Raw genomic sequence first — 23,775 nt, forward strand, 5'->3', positions numbered from 1 at the left:
AACGGTATGTTTACCTCAGCATTTCCTTTGCAAACGATTAAATACACTCTACCAAGCTCTGCTTACTTGTTTTATACTCCAAGGAGAATGAAGTTCAACGCCCTCTAGTGGCATTACGCAATGCGCAATCACGCTGCATTTCTAATCATTTGCATACCTGCCCGACATGTACCTTCAGGCCAACTTTCGTTTGGATCCCACAATTATTACTTGGTGCGCAAATTTTTATGGCAATGAGTGTATATATATCAGTATCTCATTTTACTTACATTTTATTCCCATGTCCTAACTTTCCATCGTCACCTTCTCCCCATGAAAATATTTTACCATCAACAGTCAGAGCCAGTGTGTGTCTACCCCCTGTAATACAAAAATTATGCTTCTATAAACACCAATAGAAACCTGAAATTTCCATGAAAAGTATTCAGATAGCTAAAATACCGATGACAATGGAAAAAATCTTGTAAACATACTAATAAAAAAACTGTACGATTCTTTGCTCGACTAGAAAATCGTTTTCACACACATAACAAAGAACTATTCAGGCAAGAGGAACATAACTTTAAATTTAACCATATTTGAAAGAAAATTTTTTTATAAATGCAGGTAATCATGGTTAAGGCCTGTTTCTCTCATAGGCAAACAGAGGCATGTATGTGCCCAGGACCCACAAATTTTTAGGCCTCAAACTTTGCTTCTCCTTTTGTATTTTAGGTACAGCCCACAAAGGTCCTTCCACCATTTATGACTGCCTCAAAGAACTTTATACAGGGTGCATAGGAAAGTCCTTTTATCCAGGAATAACTCTCAAACTGTTGATCCTAGAAACATACTTTCATTTGGAAAAAGTATACAAATGATATATAGACCTAAGACACATCATTTATCATGCATGGGATTGTATAGTTATGAAAATAAAATAATTATCACTTTTTTATTTGGTCACCCTGTCCTAAGAAAAAAAAACCAATCTCTCCATGTTTTCAATTGCAATATTTGCTTAGATATTTAAACTTGCAAACAGCTGAAAATGCAGGAAAGCAGCATATGAAGCATAGAATGAGACAATCATTGACAATTCTTTGCATATTTGATAAGCACACTTTCTGTGCTGACTGTAGATGATAATTAAACTAATTAAATCAGTTTGTTAAATATTGGTTGCTTTATTAGTGAAATGTTTAACCCTCTGGCTGCTCATCCCGCGATTTCCACGGGCAACTCAAATGTAGCAAAATCTGCTCATCCCGCAATTTCCGCGGGCATGTGTTTTTCTTCCTTTATTGAGAAGCGAATCCCGTTTTTTCCCCGTTTAACCACTGAAAAAAATTATATACAGTATTAGACGTTTCATTTATGTTTTGGCCAACAGATGTTGTTAGTTATCCACTAAATTGCCGCATTTGAAGGCACGTGGTATTACCGCTCAAACTTCACTTTTTGAGTGAAAAAAATTACGCAATTTTTGAAGCAATTTCGGTCCACAAATTGAGCAGTCAGGGGGTTAATGTTTGCGGAATGACATGAGGACAATACTTTATATTTGTTAGTGGTACATGCAGTTAAACAGTGCCACAAAGTTATAAGAAAATGTTAGGCTCCAGGCAGGCCCTACAGAAATTACACAGATCAGATAAACTTTTAAAGATTACCTCTTACAGCGGCAATCCGAGATATCTCTTCCAACTTGATCCACTTTATTAAGGCAATCCCGAAATATCCTGAGATCTTAAAACCCTCTCATTTCGACACTGACAAGCCCAGATACCGTTATAAATTTTCTTCTTCTGATAATATGTTTCCCCAAATCCTGTCAATCAAGTGCCAGTGGGTGAGGTCAGCTTTTGTTCAAAGTCTGATAACAGAAGGGAGAAGAGACCAGATGTTTTCACTTCGAGGTAGTTACAGGATTAAGCATACAGCATAAATAACAGAAAACAATTATTTGTTTTCTTTATCTCTCTGTCTCTCTTCCTTGTTGTTTTATTATTTTGTGTTTGAGGGGAAGCATTTATCAGCTTCATGCAATCGAAAAATATATTCTTCTTGAAAATAGGTGGCAATTTCTAGAAGATTTAAAGATTTACACTATGGCAGTCATAATGCAGATCAGAAAATTTTAAAAACCGCTTAAAGAGTTATCACCAGAACACACATATTTGACTAGGCAGATTCTCCGATGAAAGCCACCTAAGCTCATACTCACCATATTTCTAACTCAAAACTTACACAATCCTTCAAGTCAGCGCTTCACTCCTTCTTGAAGCCAAAAGAAAAAATTCTACAGTTAGAAAAAGTAACCCACACATTTGTGACAAATGGCTGAGAAATTGATAAGATGAATGTCTAGAACATGGAGAAAATGTTTGTCTGCTTTCCTATTGATACTTAACAATGAAATAAAAACCATTTATTACATGTTTAATGTTGGACGTGATTATTGTTTAGTCTCCATTCATTCTACAAAGGAATACTGGTAGTGCCCCTAGAAGCTGTTGGTCATTATAGATGTTGCTTTTATTTCTAGTATTCATAGCAACTGTGGTATATTCCCAGGGATCGGGATCTCTGTTATCCTTATCTCTTATCTGCATTTGTTATTTCTTTTAGCTTTGAATTTCCTTTAAGGGGATGTTTGAAAATGACTCCAAAGTTCACAGACTTCAATAAATATGGCAGGGCTGTTTTTCCAAAATTTCTTGTCTCTATCCATCTGAAGTGTTTTTCTGAATGGCATTGTGTTTTGCATCAGAGCTCCATGACTTACCCAGAGGAGAAGGGGAATTGGTGATTTTTTTTCCTTATAAGCCTGTTTTTTCTCCTTTTTTCACAAAAGCACAGGAAGTAATAACCTTTACCACTAATTTATTTTGTCAAGTGATATGTGCATGTGAAGTTCTACTGGAGGCTGTGGGAGGATAACTGGAGAATATTTTTATTTTCTTTTTCCCTTTTCTTGAAAAGATATATGATTGGATGTTAAAGAGAGATAAATTTCTGACAACGATTTCTGCCTATTATCTATATGTTTTAACTCACAAAATTTTGAGTTATCAAATTTTAAGCTGGACAAAAAACAAGGGTAACCAAATTGCATACACCAGATTCACCAATAAATATATCAATATTTGTGCAAACCATGACTTATATAACAACCTATTATGTCTATAGATATTACTCTGTTTTCTTCCCCGTCTCCCCCTTTTTTTGTTTCCGTGTTCACAATTCTTTTTTTTTTTCTTGTTAGTTTTTCATTTTAATGGACATACACATAATTACACATAAATACACATAAATTATATACTTGATTCAACTATTGAAAATGATTGCATCCTTATGAAATTGGTGTGTCCACCAGTATGGATCCTATGGGATCCCTTGATGAATTTTTTTTTGTTTGATTTATATGTTTTATAAAAATAATAATGACAATAAAATTGAAAAATTAAAAAAAAATATATATATATATTATCTTTGAAAAAATACTATTGTTAAAGCAAATTCATCCTTAAATTTAATACTATTCGACTTTCTGAGAACTGTGTTGAAATAAGATTTTTATGAATATCTTTGTTCTGGAATTATTTTATTCTATGAGGTTTGTTCTTTTTAATTTAAATGCAGCGGAAAAGTGGTACTAACCTGAATGTACAGCAACTTTTCGAATGACAAAATTGTTTAGACCACTTATAAGTCTAGGCACAGATACATTATGACTATGGCCAAGTCCAAGACGTCCATTAGTTCCTTCCCCACATGCAAAAACTTTTCCATCATGAGCAACTAGAATATAAAAATGTATAAAATCACCACAATCGAGTATAATAATAAGGGTGTTACGGGATAAAGTGTGGTAGGGTTCCTTTCTACTACTGTCTATAAAATGTCAGACTACAAAATCATGGAATGCTTAAAAGATATGATCTTTCCATAACTTGAAGAGACCAAGACTGATCCTTCCTCTTGAAAAAAATAGATAACTGCCACAAAGGAGTCCATTGCCAAAGTTCCAGCCCCATTCACATAAAAGGGTTTGGAGAGCCTAAAACCTAAGGAATCAATTGAGCCTATGCATAGCATTCTGCATAGATTCAACTGAATACTTGTGATAAAAGAGCCAGTGCTGAAATATAACCTCCAGTTGTGAAGAGAGAAAATATTTTTAAATAATAAAGTATATTATAAAAATTTCAAATGAAAAAAATTAAAGTTGGTATCATTGATCTGCAGTAGTGAAATTATTATCCGAGGATGGTGTCACTCTCTGCTATCCATACAAAGGTTTTTAACAACTGGCTGAAGCGAAGATATATTCAGGAAAGAGAGAAAATTCAACTGCCCTTGCGGGGAATCAAACCCACATCTTTTCACTTTCCGGTATTCCTCCGTATGGATAGCAGAGAGTGACATCATCCTCGGATAAGTCGCCATCTGGTGGCAGTGTCAGCAATTGTGAGCTTTGGCTCGAGTTAGGTCCAACCGTCCATGTAGTGCACCATCCTGTTCAGTGCACACGAGTTCCAAGGAAAGATTGAGATATTTGTTGCCTTTGAAGTCCTTCTGTAGGGACTTTGTACCATAAAAAAACAAAAAATGATGGTAATTAAATTGTCTCGGGCCCCAGGGCTGGAACTGTCGGCTCTACCCTTGTGGGGGGCCATGGCAGTATATCTGATCATACAGTCGAATGCTAAAATATAAATGCTATTTCACTGCTTTAGCAAACAAACTCTCTGGCCATATCGTTGCATTGCAATTTACTGTCATTAATGAGTTGAGTTGGAAATGAAGGTGGCATCTATCAGTGGTCCCCTCAAGCTTGTTAGGGAAAATATCTTATCTATATTCTTCCCTGGGTTTGAACCTGGGACCGTAACTACAACTTTCACAGTAGTAGATAAGCATCATACCACCACACCGCTCAGGTGCTAAAAAACCAAAATGTATTATACCACTTATTATGTCAATCAGGCAAGTAACTAGTCTGGGGCAACCCTGGGGGCCCTAGCCAAATTGCCGGCCCCACAAAGATAAAAGTACTCTTATTTTGCTTATTTCTTGGAAATTTTGAGATTTATTTGAAATAATTTGCAAGAGAGACTCACTTCTAAAACAAATCATTGAAAAAATGGGGGGGGGGGAGCAAACCCCTTCTTTTCTGAGTATAACCCTTTAAGGCAGGCCCCAAAAGAAGAGACCCTGGGCCATGAGAAAGCATGCTATGGCCCTGATATCAACATGCATTAGGATTAAAAGCTTTCACTTGCAATTTTCATTATTTACAGGGTGTTTCCAAATTTTGGATTTGAATATTAAAGAGCGATAAAATACAACTATAGGGCAGTATTTGCTGTGGCATGAAATGATGATTGTTACTGCATCCTGTCAGTACCGTCTTAATGCATGGCCTGGGGACTCCAAGGGAGTAAAATTTCCTAGAATTTACCATGTAGGACCTCAGAAAAAACACTTGGCCCAGGAGCCCATGATGCTCTTATGGTGGCCCTGCATCTTGTAAGGAACTTGCAAAGGAACGACTTTCGCAGAGTTGCTGGTACTATAGCTGAAAATGTTTTAGATCTGACACGTGTCTTCTCAGGAAACTCTTGGTTGTTTCTGTCTGCAGTCCTGTACATGTAATGCACATCTGCCTTCTGTGATTTGTGTGCGCGTACTTCGTTGGTAATTCTCTACTCAAGTGACACTAGCTGAAATGAATAGAACTTTCATAGTGTTTGACGGAAGGTACTCACAAACGTTTAACTGCTTTAATGCTGAGCATGCATTGTGGGGGGGGGGGGGATTTGCACCAGTCTATATATAGTTGTGTTCTATCATCTCTTTATGTTTGCAAGGCCGCAGCTTGGGGGTGGAGGCGGGTCTGGTATCCCAGGTGCCAGACTACAGGGGGCGCAAATTTCCCTCTTTAACCTCCCCTTCAACATTATGAGGGGGCACCAAAATGCGTGCTTGCCCAAGCGTGCTGAACAAGCATCTAGTTGTGGTCCTGAATGTTTGTATCATAAATTTTGAAACACCCAGCACAGGATCTAAGAAATTGGTTGAGGCAAATTTTGGTGTAAGCTTAGTAATTAATGAAATTATGAAATTATATCATACCAACAAACAAACTTTTAGATCCCCCTGCAATCCAAATTGGCTTGAGACATGATAATGCTTCAGACAAAACTGGAATTTTAACCTGAGCATGGTAATTAAAAAAATAGAAGATAACATTTTCAGACATTCAATTTACAGTAGAAAACACATTAAGTTACATAAGTACAAAAGAAATTGAAATATAAAAAAATAAAATTAAATTTCTATTTTAAAAAAACCTCTGGATTAAAAAAAAATTCTTGTGATAACTAAGTATAGTGATGTTTGTTTTATTGAAAAAACTCTTTACAAAAATCTGGATGTCTGTTGTAGAGATGAATATAATAAATGATATATAGGGTTCAAAGAATACGCCAAATATTTATTTTAAGCAAAGATATGTGTAACTTACAATATTAATGTGTAACTCTTTTACAGCTGGTTTTTCCCCTCAAATTGGACTCATCCAAGTTTTGAGTATACTTTTTTTCTCCTTTTTTCTTTACTTTTAATTTTTTTTCTCCTCAACCTTCAATGCAACTTAAACTTAGACTTGTTTTTCAAGTTACCACCTCTGATGAGATCTTTTATTTTCTTCCTCACCCTTCTCAAATTCAAAACATACTCATACTCCCTATCAGGGCTCTCTTCAGCAGTTTTGGACTTAACGCAGTTAAAAATATAACCTATAAAAACGTTAAATTACGAAAGGTAACATGAAGGTCATAGCAATGTAAAAAAACTAGTGACAAACAACAGCAACAATAAAGAGTGACAAGAAAAAAATAAGTAAGCAAATCTTTAAAATGTGAGCCTTGCAATATGTCATCGTGATTTGCGAAACATTTGCATTTGTTATTTTGACGAAAGATGGGTCATTGTCACACTTATGGTTCAAGTGAGCATCATGAAACAACCCAAAAAAAACGAAAAACAATGAGTTGATATGTGAACTAAGAACATATTACTTTTTACAGAATAAATTTAAACCATTAGAGAAATTCAGAATGAAATAATTATTTTCACCATAAGTCCCCAACTTTGCTCATCTGTATATCCAGTCTATGGAGGTCAGTTCATCACAAATGGGAGTCAGATGTCAGCTCATGAGTTCCTGTGTTGGCAGTTAAATAATTTCCTGCAGCCTTACAGGAGAAAGCAGCATTGAATGGAATTCAGGAACATTGAAAGCAAAAGAACTTCCTCATGGCTTGGAGCTAATGACTCCCTGGGTGAAGTGGGAAAGCAACCGAAAAGCAGTGAAGTGAGAGAAAATGAGGATGCAGCTGAAACGATATCACTTTAGTTATATATACAGCCGGCTACTGGAAAAACAACCAATTAACCAATCACTGCTGACTGTGTGTCACATTTGCATATCCTACAGATTTCCTCATCACTCCCAAACCACCAGATGGCAATAACAACCGCGACACCATATTGCTCCAATGTAATCAGTAAACTGGGCATATCTAGACCAAAATGTTTACATGACGCACCAGATAGATGTATGGCATCACGTCCAATGACCTTGAACTACCACTAGATGACCTGATTTGTGATATCAAGGTGAACATTATATTTAGAAATGCCAAATATTAATTTGTAATAACTTATTATGGATTTATATAATTAATTTAATACTGCGATATTACCTCACAGCAGCTCTATACTGTTACAATATCGCAGATTTTAGTTTCTTGGACAAGGAAAAAGAAAACATTTTCATCTCTCAGGCTCCAATATCTAACAATGTCTCTAGTTCAGCGGTTCTCAACAGGGGCTCCGCTGTCGCTTGAGGAGAATAAAAAAAATGGTAAAATTAAAAATTAATAATTATAAATATTTTTAAACAGTAAAAATAAATCAGTAACTTTGATAAATAATTAAGAAATGGGCCTACGGGGCTCTGCCATAGAATTTTTTTACTAAAAAGGTCTCCGTGAGTCAAAAAGGTTGAGAACCGCTGCTCTAGTTTATAAAAAAAACCTTCAAAAAAAGGGTCATTTATAATCATAGAATAAATAAACAGCTCTCTCTATTCATAAAACTTATCGAACTTGAAGAAAATATAAACCGTATTGTCAGAAGGATTAGAGCTTTTGTGCTATTATATTATCTGTCAAACTTCATCACCACATTCCCTTGTATAGGCCTCAGCCAACCAATATTGAATAAATAAATATTTGGCATGTTTCTACGACACTTGAGGATTTCTTGTTAATGAAATTAATAAAAAACTTGCATTAACAAAATTGAACTCAACCACATTAACGAAATATTTCCTTCAAAAATGAGCTTACCTTAATTACAAGATTAAGAATATTTTAGATGTATCCAGATTTGAAAGGAAAAAAAACCATGTCAATTCCATAATATAGAAAAATTTTAAAGAAGTGTGTATTTTTTTTCATGAAAGACAGTTTCTAATAATTTCATACTGAGTTACTGAATTTCAATCCTCATGAATATTTGATATGTGGAAGTGAACATAAGCATAATAAATTTCTTAAAATTAGAAAACTTTAGTAATTCTTAATAGTTCTTTCCTCATACAGTCAAATCTTAATTAGTCAAATTAGCAGAGAAAAATGAAAAACTTTCTAGTTATCGTTAGTTTGGCTCATCTCGAATTCTGACTGCAAAGAATTAAGAAAATTATTTTTTAAAACTAAAGTATCAGTTATGAATTTTGTGTGTCACTGCAAGTACAATAGACTACATCATCTCCCTCATGCTAGAAGCATGAATAAGCAATGTTCTTGAGAAAAAACATGGTAAATGATGTTTGAATGTTTAACTCTACCCATGTTAAACATTCTGTGGAAGTTATTTTCATAAAATTTTTTGTAACATGTGTTTCAATAGAGATACAAATTTGCATTTCAGGTAAAACTTAAAAAGCAAAATAAGGTAGCCAAACCAGCTGATAAAAAAAAGGTGAAAATTTGCACATTTATGCTTCTATAAGTAGCATAAGGGAAACGATATGCTATGGTAAAAGTGATAAATTGAAGATTATCTATTATCATAATCATCAATCATGTAGGTAAGATTAATGAATTTTTCTAAATTTATAACTTTTACCGGTGATTAGAGTTTCAGAATTCCCAACATTTTGAAACCTTCTGGAATCAGGAACGGAAATCTGAATTCTCTGGAATTCCTGAAATCACTTATTTTACAGTGGAACACTGTTTATATGACTTTCCCCATTTATATCATGTTTAGTTTCAGCCTCAATTACTTTCCATATTTTTCAATCTCAAAATATTCAATTTATTTTCCACTGACAACTTTAATTACACAACATTTTCACTTAGACTCGAATCTCAAATTTTCTTTAAAGGGGTACAGGTCTGCTTGTCAGGGCCACAACTACGGAAGACAAGATGGATCTGTTGCCACAGGCATCGGACCAGAAGAGCACCAATTTCCCTCTTTAACATTTCAAGGGGGTGCTAAAATGGGAGTCTGCCTTGGGCTGACCAAACATCTAGTTGCAGCCCTGCTGCTAATAAGAAAACATGCACACACACACACACACACACACACACAAATATTGGTTCTTTTTTTCACTTCCAAGCAGAATTTTCTTTGGTTGGGGTGCTTTGCTAGCTGGCACCAGGGTAGTGTCATCTTCTTAGCACATGGGGACCCTACCCGAGTACTGCTTGGGGGGGGGGCTTCCATGTAGAATAGGCTTTTTAAAAACAGGGCTGGTTGAAATTTTAAATAATAAGCATGTGAATTGGTAGATAGGCATTCACGGTAAGGTATAGGATCTCAGAAAAATTGCTTTACCCGTAGGCCTAAAACGTTCTTAAGACAGCCCTGGGCATAGGGGACCCATGCCCTCCCCAAAGATGATAAAAAATTAGAAATATTTCGGGTATTTTTATAAACAATTAAAATAGTGAAAGATAACACTACACTACAAATTTTGAAAATTTTTCTGGGTCCTGAATCAAAAAAGTCAATTCCTATGTAATTCTGCGTGCTGAACATGAATCTAACTATAAAAAAGCTGCATTGGCTCCAACTTTCTTTGTAATTGCATATTTAATACACATACAGTACAATATAAAATATAAAAACACATTGAAACACAGTAGAAAAAATATGAAAAAAAAAACCAATATCAGATCTTTATTATCCTCCTCTAAAGAAAGATCTGATATAACAGATACTTTGTCAGATGAACCACCTCATTAAATCATCCTCTCTTAAAGAAAACTGCTTGTAGAACAGAGGCAGTTTAAGTTATGCATTTATGGATTACCAAAAGTGCATAAGAATGAAGTTCCTCTATGGCCTATAGTGAGCAGCAGGGCCGTAACTAAGATTTCTGCCGCTCGAGGCAAAAATAATTTTGCTTTGCCCTTATATTCGATAATTTTATAATAATGTTCTTTTTTACACATAAAACTGCCACCCAAGGCAATTGCCCCCTCAGTCCTTTAGTTTTGGCCCTGGTGAGCATCATTGGGTTTCCTACATATTCGCTTTCAAAACATTGGGCAATAATGCTAAAAACATACATCAGTGGAACATAAAACTTCATCAGGTATTCCAAACATTTCATAGAAAAAATTAGTCATATAGTGATAGAGCCTAACAAAATCTTGGTAAGTGTTGCTGTTACATCAAAATTACTCTTCAAAAATATACCGCTAAAAGATGTCATGCATCAGATAAGCCGAATGTTCAAGAAAGATATTGTGGACATTTTCCACGCCTGTCTCACAATCACATATTTCATTTGGAATGGTGATTATTATGAACAAATTGAAGGGGTAGCAATGAGCATCCCAATCAGCTTGGTTGTGGCAAACTTTTATATGGAACGATTTGAGGCTCACGCTTTGGTAACAGTGCAATACCAGCCACATAAACATGGTGGTTCCATTATGTGGATGACACATTTGTAATACAGGGTCATGGAAAGAAGAAACTTCAAAAGCTCCTGGTACATCAGAACATCAAGTTCAAAATAGAGAAAGAACACCATGGGGACTCTTCCATTTCTAGATGTTCTGGCCACATCTGGCCAGAAAATATAATGAATTAGGTCATATGTTATACTGTAAAAAGACACATAAGAACAGATATCTGCACCTGGAATCTAATCATCATCCTGCCCAGAAGCAAGGGAAGATTGAAGATCTGATAGAAAGGGCAAGAAGAATCCGCAAGAGCCCGAAAATTTTGATGAAGAAAAATTACATCTGATTGAGACCTTCCAGGATAATGGACACTCCATGGGGGATATATTGAGGGCCATACATCCAAAGAACGCCCCACAGAAAGTCCCACGACCGGAAGAGTTTCTGCCCTACATTCCGTGAACCACAGATAAAATCGGAGGCACTTGAAAAAAATTGGCATCAAGACCATCTTTAAGCCAATCAAAAAAAAATTGGTGTCTCAGGTAAAGTTGATAAGAATCCCAATTAAAGAAAAAAAGAGAAAAAAAAAAGAAGAGTTTTTTATTAAATCAGATTTTTTTGATAAAATATTAATAACTTCTGCAGAATAAACCATAACCTAATTTTTATTTTATTAACAGTTAATGGTTTAAATATTGTCTTTAAAAATGTGACTGAAATCAATGTAAAATTCTAAAGATAAGTATACTTTTTAAGTATAGAAATCAGAAAACACTAATTTTTCAGACAATATTCAACTTGATATATCATATATATATATCAACTTGATATATAGATATATATCAACTTGATAAATAATAAAATAAATGCATAGTCATACACATGGAACAGACATTCATTTATACACATAGAGGGAAAATTATTGTTATAAAATTTCTGCTAATTGTATTCTTTATTAAGGCCAGAGTGGAAAAAAATTGTGATTTAAAAAAAATCAAATTCAATTTTTCTTATTTGAATAAGATGTTTTTAATTAAACTCTATATTTACTTATTTTTAATTCCAAAATTGAAATGCTAACTTCTTAGGGGTATTAAATATTTTTCACATAACAGTTATATAGGCCTCATTTTTTAACCTATAGACCATATTAAGCTCTATCTTGGGATAGAGATCCTATAGGATTATCATGCTTAATAATGACTCTAGGTCAATTCGTCGCGCTCAACTTGTCGCGTGACAATTCGTCGTGCTACAAACTCGTCGCGGTACAAATTTGTCGCAGACTCATTTCGTCGCGGTATAAATTTGTCCCAGACTCATTTCGTCACGGTACAAATTTGTCGTAGGCTTAATTCGTCATGGTACAAATTTGTCGCAGACTCATTTCGTAGCAGAACAAATTTGTCGCAAGCTCATTTCGTCGTGGTACAAATTTGTTGCAAGCTCATTTCATCGCGACAAATTTGAATTGCTTTAAAATTCATATGTTTGTTGTGATCTTATAAATAGGGTAATTTCTTTAGGTGTAAAAAATGGAACTAATTTTTTTTCTCATTGATTGGAAATGTTCCCCCTTCCCATCTGTTTTAATTTTTTACAAATGAAGGAAAGTATTCATTGAAGTCATTAAATTTTTAAAATTTAATTTTTACCATATAAGCCGCATTTCGGTCGGGATTTACATTTCTCGCAGTGAGGGATGTTGAAGAGCTCACCCAAATAAAAAATTGAGATCAAATAAATTTTTAAATTTTAATTTCCACCGTATAAACCGCATTTCCCACTTTTTGTCGGGATTTCCATTTCTCGTAATGAGGGGCGTTGGGAGCTCACCCAAATAATAAATTGGGATCAAATAAATTTTGAAAATTTAGTTTCCATCGTATAAGCCGTGCTTCCCGCTTTCTGTATTTCCATTTCTTGCAGCGAGGGGCGTTGGGGCGGGGGGTCGCAATGTGCCCCCCCCCCTGCATGATTTCCGTAATTCGCTATTAAATGTATCCATGCAGAGAATATATCTTTCAGGAATTTTTTATGACAATGTATCTAAGTTTTATGTGTAACAGCTGCGAAAAGTCTTATTTTCAAATTATTTTTTTGCAATGCAATGCACATTTCAAATCACTTTGTATTATCACACCGAAATAATATTCAAACACTCCGACCATAGGCACCAGAACTGGGGGCTTATGCTATTTGAGCCCCCCCCCCCAACTCCAATAACTCATGAATATACAATGCAATGCACCATTTCGCCTCCCGAGTACGGGTTTGAGTCTCTTATAAACGGAATGAATGGCGATTTTCAGCCCCCCCCCTCCTCAATGTTTCTTTCGTGTAGGCACCTTTGACTGGCCAAGGATGCCGGAAGTGTTTGGAACTTGTGGGTTCTTGTCTTGATCTTGAAGTAGGAAATTTTGATTTCTGAATCATTTCTCTGGGTGCTCATACCCATTCCATAAAGTACCCTGGACATCCACAGCATCCGTCTCTGACACCACTGCAAATGCCAATCGATTTTTGATTTTTTTTTCAACTCTAAAGTAACAACTCTTGAGTAAAAAGAATGAAATCAGACTTTTAATTAGCCCATTTTATGTAACTTCATGTACATGACACTCGAAATGAAAATTACAATATCAATTACATTTAAAAATTTAACTGCATATAAAAGTTTAATTATATTTGAAAATTCGGTTATAAAAATTTGAAATGTTAAATAATTGATTTTTGATGTGATAAAATTCCAATATCATGTGTAAAAACTTCGGTTTGTATGATATTCACCAAATTACAGTGAGCCAATCTTTAACTTTAACGGTAAATTTCTATCTGCCCCATGGGCTCGAGAGTTCCCCCCCCCCCTTCGAGAGTCACCAACATTTACCATCACAGTATCTCCATAAGAACCTGAAATATTTAATTTTCACCGTATAAGCCGCACTTCCCGCTTTTGTTGGGATTTCTATTTCTCACAGCGAAGGGACTTGGGCGCAGATCAAGGGTGGAAATGTACAGTGCTTATGAATGATGGATGAAGTTTTCATAATGCCCACAGGATGAGCACTGACAAAGACCATATAATCACCAATAAGAAAATGACTACGGGTCAGTCACATAGATATAATATAACCATTAATCTTATGTTTATAATCAGTCGCATATCTTTGGGTGGCTTGTTTGAATATTTTCACATAGTTTTCATTAGCGTCTAAGCTTTTGGTACAAGGTTGGTGTGCATGGTCTACGGCTCCAGTCAACAATTAGTAAAAATTTCTACTTACAATACAAGTGAATTAACATTAACAGACAATGTAAGATTATGTTCAGAGGTATATTTCCTTGGTGGGGAGGGGGTATGCGGGCTTTATCCCAAGATGACAAGTTCAAGTGAAAGGGCATGACCAAAATTAAGTAATTGGTGATCAAGAACATGAATTAGAAAGGAGGAAGGAAGGCAAGGTTTGAATAGCCCACAGGTGGGAAAACTATAAATCCGCCTCTGATTATAGCCTACATTTATTAGGATAATTTTAATTTTAAAAACAATTTGTATCGTACATATAAACACTCCACAATATCTAAACCTTTATTTACTTATTTTCAGTGCTTTGAGTATCATTTTATTTAAACACTTATATAACCTGAATATCGCAGTAAAAACCCGATGATGATTTATAGAATAATAACTGATGGTATTTTGAACTACCATAATTTTTTTCTTTTGTTTTAAAGATACGTAGAAGATTTCAATTTATTGCAATTCAAATTGAATTCAAACAATTTAATTTTAAAAAGTACTACATTATTTTTTGTCATTCGTATAACCTGTATCTCTCTTTAAGATACAACTAAAAACTCAAATAAAGAAAATTAATAATAGGCTAATTCATTGAATTGCATTAAAAGTTTTTCTAATTTTGGAACATGAATTATGGGGGGAAAACTTTTAAACACACACGTAAACCAACATATCATTTCCACGTTCGGTTTTGCAATATTCGATGTTTATGCCAACAGAAATATGTAGACCGAGCACACCAACCTTGTACCAAAAGCTTAGACGCTAATGAAAACTATGTGAAAATATTCAAACAAGCCACCCAAACATATGCGACTGATTATAAACATAAGATTAATGGTTATATTATGTCTATGCGACTGATCCATAGTCATCTTTTTTATTGGTGATTACATTGCCTTTGTCGGTGCTGATCCTGTGGGCATTATGAAAACTTCATCGAATCATCATTCATAAAAAGCACTGTACATTTCTACCCTTGATCTGCGCCCAACTCCCTTCGCCGTGAGAAATAGAAATCCCAACAAAAGCGAGAAGTGCGGCTTATACGGTGAAAATTAAATATTAATTTCATTGAATTATTAATTAATTAAATATTTCAGGTTCTTATGGAGATACTGTAATGGGGCAGATAGAAATTTACCGTTTAAGATAGGCTCACTGTAATTTGGGGAATATCATACAAACCGAAATTTTTCCACATGATATTGAAATTTTATCACAGAAAAAATCAATTATTTAACATTTAAAATTTTTATAACCGAATTTTCAAATATAGTTAAACTTTTATATGCAGTTAAATTTTTAAATGTAATTGATATTGTAATTTTAATTTTGATGACCTTTCTGCATTGACAAAAATTAATTATTTTCAGTTAACTGCGTGTACACTTTTGTTCATGTTTTTATTTCACGTGTAAGACAAAAACCTACATACAAGCTCGCGTGGAACATGTACAGTGAAGAATCGACGAATTGATTCTGCGCTGTAATACATAAATTGACGTCACGACAAATTGACATGGCGACAAACTTGTACAGCTACGAATTGGAGCTGCGACGAATTGGATCTGCGACAAATTTGTACCGCGACGAATTGACACTGCGACAAATTTGTATTGCGACGAATTGACAATGCGACAAATTTGTATCGCGACGAATTGGAGCTGCGACAAATTTGTACCGCGCCGACTTGACACTGCAACAAACTTGTACCGCAACGAATTGGCACTGCGACGAATTTGTACTGTGACAAATTGAGGCCCGACGAGTTGAGTGCAACAAATTGACCGGCTACGCTTAGTAATCCTATTAGCATACTTAAACTACTAAAAATACCATTCATCACACCAATGTCATCTAAGAACAAATCATGCTGTATTTAAAACAGAATTGAAATTTGTACTTGATAAAAAAAATCCAAATGCATGTAGTCATATGTGCACACACACAACCTCTAACATTCATTAATTTAATCAATTTAAATATTCTGGCGAAAAAGCTATATAAAACTATCACTGCAATACAAAAACCCATCTTGAATGAGCTTAGGAACTATAAACAATTTCTCTATGTTGTAGCATATCATCAAAAAAGCATTGGAGGGGAAAAATTAGAGTTGTGAAATTTTTTTTTAATTATTACTTTTGAAAAGAAACATATCTTGAAGCAATCTAGATTAAAAAGCACAAGAGCTGCTTCATTAGAAAGGAAGAAAGGATGAAGAAATTAACAGTGCTTGGTTTCCCGTCTTAAAGATGATGAAATTAGGACCCCCGCATTATCTAGAGCCCTTGGAAATATTTTCAGCCAATGGGAAAAAATCTTGCTCAACTGGTTAATCTAGACAAAGCGGTGTGACTCGAGCAGGGAAAAGACATAAATAATCGATTTTTTCCTGCCGTTACATAAGATTTCTTGAAAATGTTCATCAACCGTGTGCACGAAACCTCGAAAGGTAAAAAGTTTCCATCACATTGGCCTAAAAACCCCAAAAATATGAATTTTGCATTACATGATGGCCACAAAAGCCTTGTTTGCTTTACTAATATATCTATCAAAATCTTCTATTCTTCCAGTAATGGTTACAGATTCTAGTTGTCAGATATTTGTTCCAAATATGACATATGATACTTTCTTTGTGAATTGAAGTCATTTGTGTGCACCATAGCAACTTCATTACCATGAGTGCAGGAACTCTGTATGTTTGACAACAGTTGTTCTTTACCAGGGGTGCACATTTTTGGGGTGTGAGAAGGAAAAAAAATTACAACATGACTGATTGTTTAGGCAAATTGAAATGATGGTAAAAATTGAATATTTCGATTCTTAGAAAAACATTAATTTTCGACCCACATTCTAACACTTTATCTTTTAACTTTTGCTTATGAAAATATATAGCATGCAAAAGTTTATTTTTCCATTAGGCATTCATTGTTGTTTTCTATTTCAGTTGAGAAAAAACACCATTAATACCCAGGGCCATATTTATGTTTATGCCGCCTGTGGGCTATACAAATTTTGCCACCCCCCCCCTCCCATTTCAGTGTTAACCTTTTTTAACCCTCCTCCCCTCCCATGCCATTACTGATAAATCATAAACAAACAAAAGACAAAAAGAGGTACTGTATATTATTGTACCTAAATTTTACTTTTCTCTCCTGTATTCGTATCTTATTCCGATCCATAATGATTGACATATAACGGGGAGTGCTCAACCTCCGGCGGCAACCCAAATGTGGCCCACCAAGGGGTTCCTGAAAAAAGTTATCAAAAAACCAATTTGATAGCTACACCTTAGTTTCTTGCTTACGAGTGGAAAACCATATCGCCACCTATCTGGCCCGCGAACTTGAAAAGTTTGTGCACCCCTGCTATATAACAACTAGGGCCATATGATCTCTGTAGAGCCCTAAAAGAGCTAACATAAGGGCATTAAATGGAAAAATTTTGTGAAAGTTTTATTTATACAATTATAAGCATCTCTACCGAAAATTAGATCATAAATAATTTTTAATATTCTTTTCGTCATTAACGTCATGTGCATTCTCACAGCATGTATCAATATTAAAATATGCATATGTAAAAATTAAGTAGCCAAGGGAGAGGGACCTGTAGCATGGGCAGAGATACGCCCCCCCCCCCAACATCAAAGGTGAAGTTGACTGATCTAATGCATATATGTATAGATGAATTGACATTATCATCATTGTGCCCCCCCCAGCAATAATGACCGTGCCCCCCAGACTTCCAAGTCTATCTCCACCTATGAACTGTAGTCAATCTCCTTCACGTTTACCAAAATACTGATGTACTCGTACATGGAATAACATGATTAAGAGTTTACTGTAGCTGACTGACAGTAAGAGTTACTGTTAGTTTAGTACCTTTCAAAATACTAAGTTAGCGCCCTTTGCCTCTTTCTTAGTCCAATTCTCAAAAAATATTGCATTTATGTTAAACAAAATATTAACTTATATACACTTTTTTCAAGATTTACACAAGAGAAAAAAGGATCAAGTGTTTATTGAGCCAATAGGACTCACAGTATTTATACTACGAATTACCATAGGCAAAAACTTATATGGGATCCATGGGTCAGAAGCCCCACCTATTTCCCCCTAATATAGTAGATTGCAGAAAAAAACGATTTAATTGTTGTCCCTGTATGTGAGTCAACTTCATGTAGCTTTACACCCAAAATAAAACTAAAAAATGCAATAAATATTCCTTTTTTATTTTAATTTCTTAAATGAACTCTAGCTCAAACTTTTTCAATTTATTGATGTATCGTATAAAAAAATATGTGTGCTATATATGTCTTATTAAATACAAGTATTACAAATTATCTAAGATTGAATTGTGGTGATTGTTCATAAATTATCATTAAAGAAAATTCTCACAAAATACAAAATGTGTGAACTTATCAGAAATGAATAGCTATATTTGATATTTGCTCATTTTGTTTTTGTCAGGAAAGTGTAAAATGAAGAGGAGCTTTAGTTTTCAGTTTTGTTAGTAATTCTGCAATTATAACCGAATGTAGTTTTGTAACAAGAAAACGTCACATGAGGAGAGCTGTCCTTATAAGACCAGCAAACGGAATCGTGTGACCCCGCTTACCATTCTGTACCATGATTTCCTTGTATTATAATTTAGGCCCATTTCACACGGAGCAGGTCCGGGTCCGGAAGAAGTTTTAACAATTGACATATACAGAGCCTTTCAGACGAGGCGAAACTCGTCTGCAACTTTGAAATGTTCATGCGGGACCGGACGTCGTCCGCATGTGTCAAAACCTAAGTGCGGGCTCCACATCCACACATACAAGTTTTGTACATTAGGTTATTCAGAGCTATTCACACGACGTGGATGCGGGTTGAATTCGTCCACATCATCGGCTACTTTTTAAAGATGATTTTGCATGGAACTTGTTAAATTATTTGCCATAAATACTCTTAAAAACACGATATAAAGGTCCCTTTCATCAACAGAATGTACCCACATACGTCTATCCCTCCATTTCCTTCTGAGATGAAGGAGATATAGCAACTTCAACTGCCTTTTGTCCATACTTTGCAATTTTATACAATAAAACCTGCCAACAACGGCCACTAATGGGACCAAAATTATAAGCCGTTCTGTAATTCACTATGAATATAACTCATTACATACTTTAATAACTTTTAAATTTAATTTAAAAATTGTAATTTTTTTCTTTTTAAATATTTAAAATTATTTAAAAAAATAAATATTTAAAATTATTTAAAAAAAATAAATATTTAAAATTATTTAAAAAAAATAAATATTTAAAATTATTTAAAAAATATAAATATTTAAAATTATTTAAAAAATATAAATATTTAAAATTATTTTAAATATATATATATTTAATTTTTTTAAACTTGTTTTTTACACTTGTTTTTTTAAACTTGTTTTTTACACTTGTTTTTTTAAACACTTTTATTAAACAACGTTATCCATGTACGGCGTTCACTCAGGGCAGGACTAAGACGTTTGAAGGCCCTAAGCACTTGAATAGTTTTGGTGCCCCCGATACCTACAAGTATATTTTACTCGATATTCAGTCTATAAATTAAAAAAAATTGAAATTTTATATTTCAGAAATGACTAATCTAAGGATAGGATTTCACTCTAAAAGGTTTATGAAAGTTATTTTATAAAACTCAAAAAAAGCAACCGATAACTTTATAGGTTGCATTCAAGCAAATGCAACTGGTGATCTTATCGGTTGAATTTTTCATGTTTTATCAAAGAGCTTTTACAGAACTATTATAGTGTAATCCCGGCCTAAGACAGAATTGTGATATGAATATATCTAAGCACAGACATTTTGAAAATCTCCACCACTCCCCTTTTTCTACTTGCAAAGTCTTTGATACCTCCTGAATTTATTTTTTTTTTGGAATATCATTGGATGTTTTTAGAATTTTTCTTTCATATTTTCCAAAAAGACAGATCTCAGATTGTTTTTTCAAAATCTTTTGAAAATATTTTAAGATATTTTCTCCCATTGACTACTTGTGCGGATCAAACTGAAAGCATTTTTATAATCATATTCTATGGGGCTCTAGATTAAACCACCAAAGAATGGCTCTAGGCTGCCTATTGGCACTCTAAATCAGGGATGAAGGAGAAAAATAATTATAAAAATTGCGAAAAAAGTAGTTGTTATGCATGAATTTCAAACTAAAGATGCGGGCAAAACACCCGCATCTTTAGTGCTTGTGTGTGAAAAGGGCCTTAGGGACTGCAAATGGATATTCGGGATTGACCAGCTTCATCCCATTTCGGTTCTCAAACAACTTTTAAAAAAATCGCGTTGTAATCAAATTCATGCAAATACAACACCAAAATAGGCAAAATGCCCAACGAGGTGGCTGAGAAAAAGATGACAGATATGGATGTCACATATTTCAAAAACACAGCAGCCCAATTAAAAATTAAATTAAAAATATTTATACATACATGATAAAATATTATAATGTTACAATCTATAGACGATAGATAGAGCGATATGTACGATGGCTCTCAGAAATATCAAAATCTGTTGATACCGGTTTGGGTATTGCGCAAAGGAGTGCGATTGGCGAAGAACTGGTGGAGGGTTGGATAGAAGCTTCCAGAAGGTTACGCCCATCCAGACAGTGGTGCCACAAACCTGGTACTATGAAATAGAAATTTGTAGAATATTCTTTTTCTCGAAGTTTCTACCAGGGCTATAAATAAGACGAGAAGAGAATAGGAGGGAGACTCAATGAAAACTCAGTTGTGATTGAACTTTGCGAGAAAGTTGTTAGCTCTCTGATTAGCTTGTGAATACGTGTAAATTGCTGTTCTGTAAATAAATCTGTGTTTGTCCATCAAACCACTTCTTGTTTTGCAATTTTGAAGTCTTGTAAGAAATTATCCAGAACAATATATACAATGCCCATAAAGAATACTTATGGTTGTCTTATTCTAAGTATGGATAGCTTCTTGATTTACCCCAACATGTTTATCGTATTTCTTTTTAAAAGTGTCAATTGTGTTAGAATTTACTACTTCTGGGGATAAACTATTCCATTTATTAACAACCCTATCAGAGAAAAATTCCCTGCAACATAACCTTGCATTGTTCCTTACCAATCGATACTGGTGTCCCCTTGTAAAAGCAGTCGATTGACAGTGTACTAATAATTCATGGTCCATCCTATCCATCCCGTTGAAAATTTTGAATACTTCGATCATATCTCCGCAGCACCTGCATTCATCCAATGTAAACATATTCAAAAAATTAAGTCCTACCTTCATAACTCAAGCCCTTTCCAGCATGGCCCAGCTGCAAGGTAGCCTGCTTATACCCTACAAGGGACAGAGCGGGGGCCATGTTTGGTGTTTGCATAATTCAAGCCCCGCGTGCCAATAAGGACATACATAGCTCTTCTCTGCACCCCTACAACCAAGTCTATGTCCCTCTGTATGTATGGTTTCCAAAACCTGACAGCATACTCCAGTCCAATACTAACTAAGCCTCGGAAAAGTGGAAGAATGACTTTAGGAGAACGCGGAGAGAATCCAATTGATTTATAGCCACTTAACACTGTTCTATCTGTGATTACCTCTAGCCTGTTTCTTCAGATGGTCAACCATAGCCCCAAGACTCCCACCAAAGTACTGACCAGCGCCAATAAGAGAATATTTGTTAAAGAAGATACTTTTTATTGTCCTGTCTACGCATCCTACAGCAGGAAATCCCTCATTATTTGTTTCTCCTCATATTCAAAAAACCCGGGTTGTAGAATGTTCTGTCTTTGGGGCCATTCAAGTATTATGTCAGCAAATTTTAGCCATTCTTGGCCCCCTTATCAGAAAAATTCAGCGAAACCCTGACCCCCCCCCCCCCCCCACTTGTCAGCAAAATTTCGTCATCTCTGCCCCCACCTCCTAACACATATTGGTGGTATCAGAGACGTATGCAGGATCTTGTTCCCCCACCCCCTAGACGATGAAAAATTTACTTTTTAACGCAAAAAATATTGTTTATAAAAATTAAAATTTCGAAAGAAAATACCTTCATATCTTATTATAATTTCTGTTAGCAATGCTGTTTGAAGGCTAAGAACTATGAAGACTTTTTATTATCTTTTACCTTAATTACTTCTTTTACCTGACCCTGTGTCGGGACTCAGTCACAGTGAGAAGCAGCCTTTATACGTCAAGTTTGACATACGTATGTCTGAAATCACAATGATCTTAATCTTTGAATGGACTTTTTCAAGGCGTTCAATGAGGACTCTTGACATACGAGCACAAAATCTGACATGAGCATCAGCACTTTGCATGCTTCATGGAGCACCGTGGTACTTGGGAGCAAAAGGTTGAAGATGCCTACTCTAAAAAGAAGATACCACCCCCCTCCCTTTTCTTTAAAAGATGTCGGTGTTGAACTCTGTCTTTTTTTCCCACACCTTCAGTAATCTAAAATGAGTTTTTATTTCACTGGACACTTACTCACCCTCCCAACTCTACTTGTGACAATACTATTTGCCAAGGCGGCAAATAACAATATAAATACGAAGGTTAGATAATCATTTATTTTTTGCTTCATAGCATTCTGTGTGGAAAAAACACAAACGAATAAAAATAAACAATATGGTATATTAATTATATATTATTTACGATAGAAATGACACATGGCACTTCCACATGCTTATGAAACATGAATTTAAAAAAAAGTTTTCCCCCCCCGTCTATACTAAAAAATTTGCCGCCCCTCTGAATTTGCTGCCCTGGGCTATAGCCCGCTTAGCCCCCTGCAAATACACTACAGTTAATACCTAAAATATTTTGCGGTTTATTTAAATTATTGTACCTTGTGTTTTGTTCCAGACTCTGACACAAAGCTGGGCTGGAAAAGATCTCGGCAATGGAATAAGTCCAATGGCAAAGTTCTGGCGTTCATTCATTCATGTACCTTGTGTTATCAGCATGTTGTAATTAGATTCAGTACTGTTGTGAGCATGACTCAGTAAAAACATCAGAAAATTTAATCAAGTGCCAAACAAGGGTAGGTGTCCTGTAAGTCCTAACTCTGCGTTTATCTCATCAGCTGTTATCGTAGAAAGGTTTCGATTTAAAAAAGTTATCAGAATGTGTTACAAAAATTCCCCACATCAGTATTAAGAATGAAAATATGGTATGTCACAAAATAAAAAAATATTAATTTTTATATGGACCAAAAACCCCCAAATTAAAAAAGTTGTTGCCCTGTTTCTTCTGAGGAAAAAAAATATGCACGTTTCTAAGTGCAATATTTGCTGAGATATTTGAATTCAAACATTGCAGAAAAGTTGGTAAAGAAAAACATAAATGAGAGAAAGAAGCATTGTCTGTAAGTTTTTTTATGCTCTTCTTGGCCAACTTTTCTCCGATTTTTCAATTAAAATATATCACTTAGAAACATGATTTTTTTCGGCATCA

General features: G+C 34.8%; 1 protein-coding gene across 1 annotated transcript in view; it reads right to left on the minus strand.

Annotated features, from left to right (window-relative positions):
- HERC2 (E3 ubiquitin-protein ligase HERC2) overlaps nt 1-23,775 on the minus strand; it is a 645,607-nt gene that overhangs the window by 229,351 nt on the left and 392,481 nt on the right. The window contains exons 52-54 of the mRNA XM_089238586.1: nt 6,121-6,202; nt 3,643-3,783; nt 270-360 (exon numbers count right to left, since the gene is read on the minus strand). Coding sequence (XP_089094712.1) covers nt 270-360; nt 3,643-3,783; nt 6,121-6,202 — 314 coding nt within the window. The remainder of the gene's footprint in view (nt 1-269; nt 361-3,642; nt 3,784-6,120; nt 6,203-23,775) is intronic.

Source organism: Pholcus phalangioides, unplaced genomic scaffold (assembly GCF_987345545.1).
Source record: "Pholcus phalangioides strain wild (caught in Gottingen) unplaced genomic scaffold, Ppha-v1.0 ptg000011l_1, whole genome shotgun sequence".
NCBI classification, from domain to species: Eukaryota; Metazoa; Arthropoda; class Arachnida; order Araneae; family Pholcidae; genus Pholcus; species Pholcus phalangioides.